Source organism: Papaver somniferum, chromosome 5 (genome assembly GCF_003573695.1).
Source record: "Papaver somniferum cultivar HN1 chromosome 5, ASM357369v1, whole genome shotgun sequence".
Lineage (NCBI taxonomy): Eukaryota > Viridiplantae > Streptophyta > Magnoliopsida > Ranunculales > Papaveraceae > Papaver > Papaver somniferum.
Window position 1 is genome coordinate 23,597,599 of NC_039362.1, and position 10,507 is coordinate 23,608,105.

Consider the following 10,507-nt stretch of genomic DNA (forward strand, 5'->3'; position numbering starts at 1 on the left):
TGCATACCATGGTTTCGGATATGGACAACATATATGCAAGTACACATACTATGCTATATCCAATCATGGTTAGTCGTTCTAATCTCCATTTTAAATCATTGAAACTTTCTTAGAGGATGACAATAGTTGTTTTTGACAAACCATTAGCATCAAAGCGATTTTCAAGTTATTGATTGTCTCACACAAGACATTCCAGGTTTACATCAAATGATTGTCTCACACAAATCATGTAAGATGTTACCAGGCAATTTTCACATGATCATCTTTTGACTTGCGTCAAGATATAAGATGATCTTGGCTAAAGCGAAAGCTTACCAACATTTATTTCCAGAAATATGTAAGCAAGTTAAACTCAACTCGAGATATCAAATATGTATAATCGAATACTATATAGTAATATGACTTTTGTCTCAAGAAGGGAGATAGAGTAGAAATAGACTTTCTGAGTGATAGATGAGTTTCAGTCTCCACATATATTTTGTTGATGAAGTTCCACAAGCTCCTTAGTAGTCCTTCGTCTTCAACCGATGAACGTCGTGAAGTCTAAATCTCAACTATACAATCTATCCTAGTCCGAGACATTACTATAAATAGACTAGAAATCAAGACTTATAGTTCTGATCACTAAAATTGACAAACAAGCTTGAAATAGCAACGCTTGCGAGTTCAACCGAGCAATGCTTTAACACAATTTCCACCTGATTATAAATTCTTAAAAAAAAAAATTGGTTGTGCTTGTTATCCCTGTATAAGATCCTTTAATAATCACAAACTTCAACCAAGATCAGTGAAATGTATCTTTGTAGGCTATAGAGTAACCTACACAAGGGCTATCACTGTCTGAATCCACTTGTTAACAAGATCATTCTTTGCAGGGATGTCAAATTTATTGAAGATGAATTTCCTTATGCGCATCTATTTCCATCGATGCATTCTAGTAGTCATTCTCTGTCCATAATGTCATTTTTTCCAGCTGACACAACTTTTGCTGCTATCTCCAATGACATTGAGCCTAATGACATACATCCTAATTTATTTTTTTGATGCATCTTCTTCGACATCAACACCATCAACCATGGTCACAACAACTACTCCTTATGTCCCTATTATTAATGGTCACTCAATGCTCGCAATGGGTAAAAGATGAATTTTCAGACCTAAGGTCTATGCTTCTGAAGTACAATCTGTTTGTGAAGATATTACTTATACGTACATGTAACCGGTTTGTGTTAGTTTTTTTATTAGTGAAACAAACGGCCAATACTGTAACCGCGGTAATCATCTGTAAAAGCATAAATATTTGTCTGCCGTTATTTGTAATGGTCAAGTGGAAATGAAATGAAAAACAAATATGAGAGAAAGGTTTAACGACCCCAACTCTCTTCACAAAAAGAAAATGAAAAACATTATTAGCGTCAATGGTTAAAATTGCTGAAAAGGATAGAATGTGTTTTTGGCTACATTTGCTATCATGCCTCTCTTTAACTTACAAATGGGAATGGCCCCCCTACAAAACAAACACTACCAAACATGAATTCAACCTAATTAACACACAAGTACTTTGTTATTAAACATGATTTAAACCTAATTAGCAAACTTTCTTGAGGAAGGTTATACATATTACACATTGCAATCGTCTTCTGCAGTTAAATTTTTTTCTTTTATAGCGCGAAGTTCCTCCTTGTACTGTTATGTGAGTGCTCTATATCATACCATGGAAGCCTGCTGAATTTAAGAGTACTGCTTTGATTTCCTCGGGGGGAACATCCAACCCTTCCTTGCATTGCTGATAAATGGAAAAGAAGATATATTTCAGAACTCAGGAATGCACTGTTATGAGAAAACAAAGGAAATATCTTCTATACAATGAAATAAATTTTAAGGATACTAGATGTTGGTACATGTCTATGTTCAATATGAAGAACCACCCCCACAGAAGATCTTCATTCACTAAATTAAGTTCAACTGAATTGGAACATTGGCTGTTAACAAACATCTATTCTTCTGCCTAGAGAAAAAATGGGTAGAATCATTGGATTGAATAACCCTTGTAGATGAAATCGAAGAAATAGTGTAATGGGTGCAGCAATGTTTTTCTGTATTAGGTAGGGTCCACGGTTAAAATGGAACTTGAAAGTGATCCATGCCACAGTAATGGGGTGAGGAGACAGATCCACCCCATTTTCCCTTTCGACTCGCTTACCAAGTTCACTTTGACATAAGGTAATGTCAATATCGCAGCCACCTTTTATTTTGTATGTTTTTTCTCTTTGGTCCACCATTGGGTCCTGGCTTCTATCAGAATTGGGAAGTTTTCTCCCTTTCGTTTTGTTCCTTTTATCTATACATTGACCTCAGCTTGTTTAACAAAATAGATTGGAATCAGATATTACCTCAGCTCGAAAAACGTCCAGTGCAAACCCATTAAAACAGCTGATGACAGCCTGCTGGATGTCTATCCCAAGGCCATCTAGAGCCCTCATCGTCGAGAGCAAAAGACCAGGTCGCCGAGAGCAAAACATATGTATGTTGACAGCTCTTCCTTCTCTTACTCTTACTTCGACCTACAAACAGGTAACAAGAAATATAATGAATAAATAGTGACATTGGACTAGTTCGCCGCAGTGAAAGTTACTGACCAAAATACAACAAAACCTCAAGTCACTTAGTAGTAAATATACAATGTCGATAAACGGAAAGGCCTGCGAGATGATGACCACACATTCACACAGGCAGATATGATAGGTAGTACTATAGATAACTTGCATAGTTGCACGAACCTGGTTTGTTGGCAAATGAAAGCCCCACGACTCTTTATTCCCAAAAGATAGATTTTTAAACTGAATGATCTGGATCTAGCTACTTTGCGGGGTAAACAAACTTTACAATAGGGGGGGCCATCATATGGTACATTGGAGGTTGACGACCATGAACAATATGTGCAAAAGAGAGACAAAATGGTATGTTCAAAAATTCCCTTAGGTACACTAAAGTAGCTAATGATTCTAGACCACTTCAATAATATAGATGGTTTAAGCAATATAGAAATCTTGGGAGTTTCTTTTTGTCTGAAGCCATTTTTGAGTAATCAATCACAGCTATTAATCTGTAAAGTCAAAGAGAACTTTTGCAGAAAATTGATGGAAAAATAAACTTTTACCCTGGCAGGTTGTTGGCTATTTGGGCTTGGCAATGAGCTCGGGGAGAGTTCTTCCTTGACGCGACATGGCAGAGTAGGTGGGGTAGGCGTCAAAGGGTGAAAGCTCGATGAAGGTGGTAACGAAGTACCAGGAGGAGTCGACTCTAGTTCATTATGAAGGTCATTAATCCTTTGGAGAAGCTCCTTCAAGTATTCAATTGCATCCCCCAAAATTGAAGCCCTATCCATCTGTGCAAAAAGGTTCATTAGACAAACAAACAAACATCACAGCACAACACAACACAACACAACCAACTAATAATAAAAGCATTAAGCCAAAAAAATCTCTAGTAAACGAAAGTAAGAAAGCTCATTTCACTGAGAAGACTTTAAAAGTAAAAATCACCACAAAAAGAGTTGTTTACACTGGACAAAATCTGAATTATGGTAGGTCCGTTGCATCATGAATCTGGTTTGCGAATTACTGAATTTTACTACGACCACTAAAAATTATGTTATCCTTTATAGGGGAAGTCATAGTGAATGAGCTCAATTACAGTTGGTAAAAACTTTGAAACCATTATCATTGACAATTATGTTTCCCCGCCTCATTAGATCCATATACAGCTTTAGATTACACTTGCACATTCCGTTCGAGTTAGGCTTTAAGAGAAAATTGGTTACGCGACAATTATCATAGATAAGTCTCGCAATATTCTTCTTAATTCACAGTAAAAAATCGCATTCCACAAACGACAATTAGTCATGCATGTATGAAATCAACAAAAAACAGCACAAACATGGTAGGAAGAAAATTACCTTGCTAATCTTAGGAACAACAGACCTTAGCATGTAAAGCCTATCATTAAGCTTCTTCCTTCGCCGTCTTTCGGCCATCAAATTCTTAGCCGGAAGTCCCTTCTTTTTCCCTTTCTGATCACCACGGCCACCACCGGTGACAGTACTATTTGCATTCGAGTTATTCCCCCCACCATTCTTTACACTCTCACCAATCTTATTGTTATTACCCTCCATAGCTTCATCAGTATCATAATTCAAACCAGACCCATCAATACTAGCTTCATCGAAATCCTCCTCTTCGTTACTAAACTTCCTCCAATTGTCTTGGCTCATCTTTCCCCTGTTATTATCAACTGAACTTAACATCTCCAAATTCATTAATCCTCCTCCCTTGTCTGAATTCTGTCTAAGTGCAGCTCTCTTTTGAAACAATGTTGGTTGTGCACCAACTGGAGGAAATATCTCAAGTGGTCTCAAAGTCTTGGACCTACTACTATTCAGAAATAACGCATTAGGAGTTTCATCAAAACCCCCGTTAAAACTACTCATTGAATTGAAACCAAAACTAGTCCCACCACCACCAACACCAAATTGAGTATCAACCATTGATGAAGTGTTCTGAGTGACTAAGTTATTGAAACTAGTTATGTTTGTGGTGGTTTGATGATGATTCAGAAAAGATGGTTCACAACTACTTAAATCAAACGTAGTAGTATCAAATGAGTTGTTGTTGTTGCAAACAACGTTGAGTAATGAAGATAAACTTGATTTTTGTTGTTGTGGTGGTAAGAATGATGATGGGTCGATATTGAAAACTGAGGATGGTGAACATGATGAAGATGAATCAACTGAGTGTATTAACAGATTATCTGAAGCAATTGGATTATGAGAATGATGATGATGATGAGAAGAAGTAGAGAAATTACCAGCCATTTCTTGATGATGATGAGTTTGAAAATCATGGTGATGGTGGTTTGGGTTTTGATTAGCAGTGTTGATATACCAAGTATCATCATCTTCTAACATTGATTTGAATGTTGATAATGAACCCATTTCATCTTGTTTGTTACAATTCTCTACTATTCCATTACTATTTCCTCCTCCTCCTAGTACTACTAAGTTGTTGCTGTTGTTAACATTTCTTGTCCATGAAATTGAATCTTCTTCTCCTTCTCCTCCTTCATCTTCCATCCATACAGAAGCAGCAGCTCCATTTAGCCTTGATAACATTTCTACTCTCCCCCCTTTACTCAAAACAGAGCAAAAATGGAAAGCCAGAGAGAGAGAGGGGGGAAGAACAAGTGTTGCAGAGATAAACGTTACAGTGCGAGTTGGTTGTGTTGTGGTGTATTTCTATCTTCTACTTCTTCTTCTTCTTTCTGTTTTCTCTGAGGAATTTCTGCAAACAACCAACCTTCTTTTAACCTTTAACGTAAGAAACAGAGTAAAACCTTAAATTACATAACAACCCTTGCGGGTATTTGTTAATTACTCGTGTCATTTTCCTCTTCCATTTTTGTCGATACAATTTTACCGCTAGCGATGACAACTACTTTGAACCATTAATTCTTGAAAATGTACAAAACAGTCATAGACCCGATTCACAAAATCATGCTACTGTTACAAATTATTAACAAAATGGTCACATTTCCGTTAAAAGAGAGTTAAGTGATGACTCACAGTTAAATATATTAACCAAATTACTTATGTGTCCTCCCTACTTATCCCTCCATACACAATTTTAAATTTTGTCTTCATTGTAATTATTTTGACGGTGGTGTTTTTTGTAAGTGGTGGTGCCGCCACTTGCACACCGTTACACTGCATTCAGGATCGTTACATCGCGTTCAGGTTCGTTACACCACATTTAGGTTCGTTACACCGCATTCACCCAAAGGATTCACTGCTTCCCCTCTGAGGTTTAGTGAAGATTTTTGAACTTCCACCACCATCACCACCACCGCTTCATCACCACCACTTCAACTAATTAGTTAAATGGAAATGGTATTTTGAAGGAGGGTATTTTAGGAAAAGATATCACGATTTTATTCAAAAGTGTTAAGTCGGATGGAAGTATGATTGTTCTGTGAACGAATTATAAAAGTGTGACCATTTTGTGACCCAATTACAAAAAGTATTACCATTCTGTAAATGGCCCTTAATTCTTTTAAGTTTTAACCATGCTCGGCGCCTATTTGGTGGGCCGACGCTGATATGATATCTTTCGTTTATTTGTATTTCTGGTATGATATTCATCTTGAACGATACAGGTTATACGTTATATGGATACAATTTGATACTGACATATACAGAGCAAAATATACAATCTCTGTTTTTCTATAAAAGTGTTACTATCATATTTTTTTTCATTTAGCTTAAAACGGAATATGTAATATCATGACTAACACATCTTTCCACTAGTTTAACGGAGAGAGTGTGTGTGAATATCATGACTAGTACATTTTTTCACTAGTTTGCTTGTCGTTTTTACTGTAATTTTTTCTATTAATAGAATACACTCAGTTATATGTAATGCAACAAATTATCTTAATATCTTTGAGGGAGGTGGACACTTTTACATGTCCACTATCTAATATGATTTGGGTTATTTTCTCCTTAAAACTCAAACGACAATGAATTTAAAGTTAATATTTTCATGATACGTCTTATAAGACTTTACATTTTCACCAAAAATGAACATGATTCTAGATACCAAACCCTGCCATCTACCGATTTTAGCGGCTGATTTTTAAAGGGATAAATGGTGGTGTTATACATCTTGTATTGCGCTCATTTTTTGTAAGAACATAACGTTTTATAGGAAGAACACATTGTCAAAATATTAGCTTTAAATTCTTTGTTACTTAAATTTTATGAGGAAAATGACAAAAATCATATAAGAGTGTCCATGTATGCTCCTCATTATCTTTTTGTTAGTTTCAAATTTTCAATCTATATCAAAGATATTACTGCATCGTATCTGTATTAGCCAAAACGGATATGATACAAACATCCAAACCTAATTAAGATCTTCAGAACTGTGGCGATAAATGACATGATTCGATGGTCTGGGGCATTTGCCCCCATCATTTCTGTGGGTCTATCCAGATTGGAAAACCAATTTGTAACTGAAAACATAAAAAGCAAAAAAAAAATCTTCCCGATTCATGATTACCATAATTACAAAGTTTAGCTTGGAGTTTTGGATTTTTGTGGACAGTGATGATAACATAAATAACAACTTAAGTTACTTTATTCGATTAAGTTGTTTTGTTGTTTGTATGCCGATTACAAGTTTTGTAAGTTTGTTTAAAAATCAAAATGAAAAGTATGTTTATGCTAATGAAGGGGACTAGTCCATGGGGGATGTCACGTTGTTGTTCCGATTAAGGATTTCAGCAAAACAACAAAGGGTTATTATGAATGTTCGTTATCACAAACAAACAAACTATGAAATACGAATACAAGTTGGTTTGATGGGGTTTTGTTTGATTATTAATATTTAGAGAAAAAAAATATATGCAGGTGGGTGGAGGATTATGTTCTCAAACTCGGACCATTAATCTCATCATCCAATAACTTTATCATTGTACTACAGTGATATTGGGTTACCCAATAACTTTGCCATTATGCTACAACCGAACTTGCTATCAGCTTTGGTAGTAGTCCATCCAAAATTCATGAACCACATATATTTGAACTTGCAACTTGGTAGACGTCTCTAGACCAAGAGACTTATCGCTTCCGGCAAAGAAGGAAGTCTAACAGTACACTCATTAGGCTCTCCGTGAACAACTCTTTTCAATGCAGAAATTGATGTAAAATTCTCTCTGGGAAGAAAAACAGTGTTGGGGGTATTCAGATACAGATACAGATAATGTTACATCACCATGCAGCAGCATGCAAGCGGGACGAAATAGGTGTAAGAAGGGGGGAGAATTCAAATGTATGGACTATGAAGTTGCTTTCTAGATGATGAGCTTAAAGAAGCCAATAGCAAATGGACACTTGTATTTTATGTTTTTGGGTCTCCAAGGTATGAGATTAAATCAGCAATCAGTCAATCAATCAAATCCGAAATAACAATAATTTCACTGTGTTTTGCTGATCATGATCTTGATGCTCGTCTACCCCAGCACATATTGAGTTATCATATTTTAATGCATGCATATTAAAATAAAAATAAAAAATGGTAAATTAAAGGCGGTGTTTTTCGTAGTAGAAGTGAATCATGAGCCCTGGACGCTCAACCCTGAACACGTATATCGGATCGGTATCGAATAATACAACATCTTGAGGGTCCCAACTCTCTTTTCTTTTTTGTTATCTAGGACGGAGAAAAATTAATGTCGACAATTTGGTAGCCAGAGAAAGACATTTAGAGATTGTTTTCGCGCACCCGTACGTAGAAGAGGGGAATAAATTTGACCTTAACAAAAGGGTATTACTACTATCCCCCCTTTAATTAAAAGTAAAACCAAATCCAAGTTTCTCGTGACAATTCACCGCACCTAAACCATTATCCCTCACTTTCACATCTAATAGCTTCTCCTTCTCCTTCTCCTTCTCCTTCCTTCTTCTTCCAATCAGGTTTGTTTGGTCTTTCAGTGTTGTTCAAAGGTTGCTTTCTCTCCTTAACACTTGTCTCGTTTTCGAAACCGATATCAAAATCTTACTATTAGACTTGGACTATCCTATTTGATTTCATGTCATGCATGTATGGTTCCTGCAACTTACATTTAGTGTTACGTGCCAAATTAAAACTTAATTTGTTTGTAGTTTCTCGACTTCCCTAATAATGATGACCATGAACTGGGCTTTTTGACATTTGGAAACTCGGCATTCAATGTATTTTTGTTTGAATGATTTTTTAGGGATCATGGTTTTTTTGAGGGGATCATGGTTTTATCAGGTCACCTTCCCTATAGTGATAAGGAGTGTTCTAGAACGTTGAAATGACTAACCTATCCTTAACTTAATTTAATTTAAAACCAACCTAATAACCACCTATATATATAACCACCGCCTCCATTAAAAGCGTAGATTAGATATTAACCGACATGAGTTAAATTAATTAAGAGGGTAGATTATGTATTAAATAAATAACTAGATATGGGGTGACCTAAAATTACTTTTAATCGATAAATCAGAAGTTAGTTTTGAGATATGATTTCAAAATATAAGAAAACTAGCTTTTTGTGAAGTAATGGTTTTGTTAGTGGTTTATGGAATTGGTTTCTGCTTTTGATATCTAAACACGCTTTTAAGAGGTGTTTGAATATCATAAATAGAAGCATAGTTGCGGCTATCAATCTCAACAGTAAAATGTAAAGAAAATTTATTTAACTTTTTTAGCCGTAGAATTCACTTCCAGACTTCCTTTCCAGTCTAATTGTATTCCAGGGTTTTTTGATCCTGGAAATATAAAATTTTATTATGAAGGTGTATCCAAACGCATTCTAAAAAGGTAATTTTACAGAATTTAAGTATCAAGCGACTAGTCACTGAAGACCTCTACATATTGAGACTCGCACATTATTAGTTTACTATGAATTTGCGATGGGATCGTGGGAATTTAGGCGCCGGTTCTTTTTGAATTCAAATTGTAGATAGCAATTATATGTCTTGATTTTGAGTGGGAAAAATTTACTTTATACTAAAAATGTTACTTTGATTTTTTTTCATTTTAGCCTAAAAATAGGCCAAATTTAAAAAGTAAAAGTAACACTTTTCCAGAAACGGATGTAGTATATTTATGCGGGAATCTAAAAACTCAAGGCGGTCAAAAGGAACAGTCTGCATAAAACCTACTACCTCCGTCCCTAATTAGATGACCTAGTTAAAATTTACTAGTAAATTTAGAAATGATTTATCTCTAAGACTATACAACGGATTTTCGTAAACTTTGTATCATCGGAAATCATTTTAAAACACCTATCTAATGAATATAAATATGACTATCAAATTTTACATATTTCTTATAATAATACTAATCTGTCACTCCACTTATTTATGGTAGGTCATCTAATTAGCGACGGAAGGAGTAAAACCTAAGACATAAAAAAAAACATCTTTCACTCAGTAATTTTACCGCCTACTACAACCACAAGTCCTCAAGAGCAACAACAAGCAAAGGGGCAACTTGTTAACTTAAAGTTTGATTGCTACATTCTCTGGAGTAAACAAGAAAAAAGAAAGTGTCTTAAATATTTCTCATGTACCTCGTGATTGTTAGAGGCTGACTGACACTAACTTTTATTGAAACTGGCTTAATTACTGCTACTACTAGTAGTAGTACAATGCAGTCATTATAAATCTAGTAGTAGTGGTAGTGAAAGATGAAAATCATTAACAATTTTTAGATATGACAAAATTTGTGTATTAATTTCGTCCCCACCCCCAACCCCCATTTGTTACCCCCCCTCAGTATTATTATTTTGTTTTTTGAGTACAAGAATCCAGAGGCTATCTACAAATCTTGGTCTTGGTTGCATTTCTTATCTCTTAGTATTTATTACCACACAGACGAAAAACCAATAATGTACTGATTCTGAATAATTTTTCAGT

The 10,507-nt window shown here is 35.4% G+C and overlaps 1 protein-coding gene across 1 annotated transcript; it reads right to left on the minus strand.

Annotated features, from left to right (window-relative positions):
- Positions 1-1,397: 1,397 nt before the first annotated feature.
- Positions 1,398-5,322, minus strand: LOC113281165 (transcription factor ICE1-like). The gene is made up of 4 exons (XM_026529828.1): positions 3,959-5,322; positions 3,161-3,388; positions 2,394-2,564; positions 1,398-1,786 (listed from the first exon to the last, which is right to left on the minus strand). The coding sequence occupies exons 1-4, from the start codon at positions 5,168-5,170 to the stop codon at positions 1,703-1,705; spliced, it is 1,695 nt and encodes a 564-aa protein (XP_026385613.1). The 5' UTR covers positions 5,171-5,322; the 3' UTR covers positions 1,398-1,702.
- Between the last annotated feature and the right edge of the window lie 5,185 nt (positions 5,323-10,507).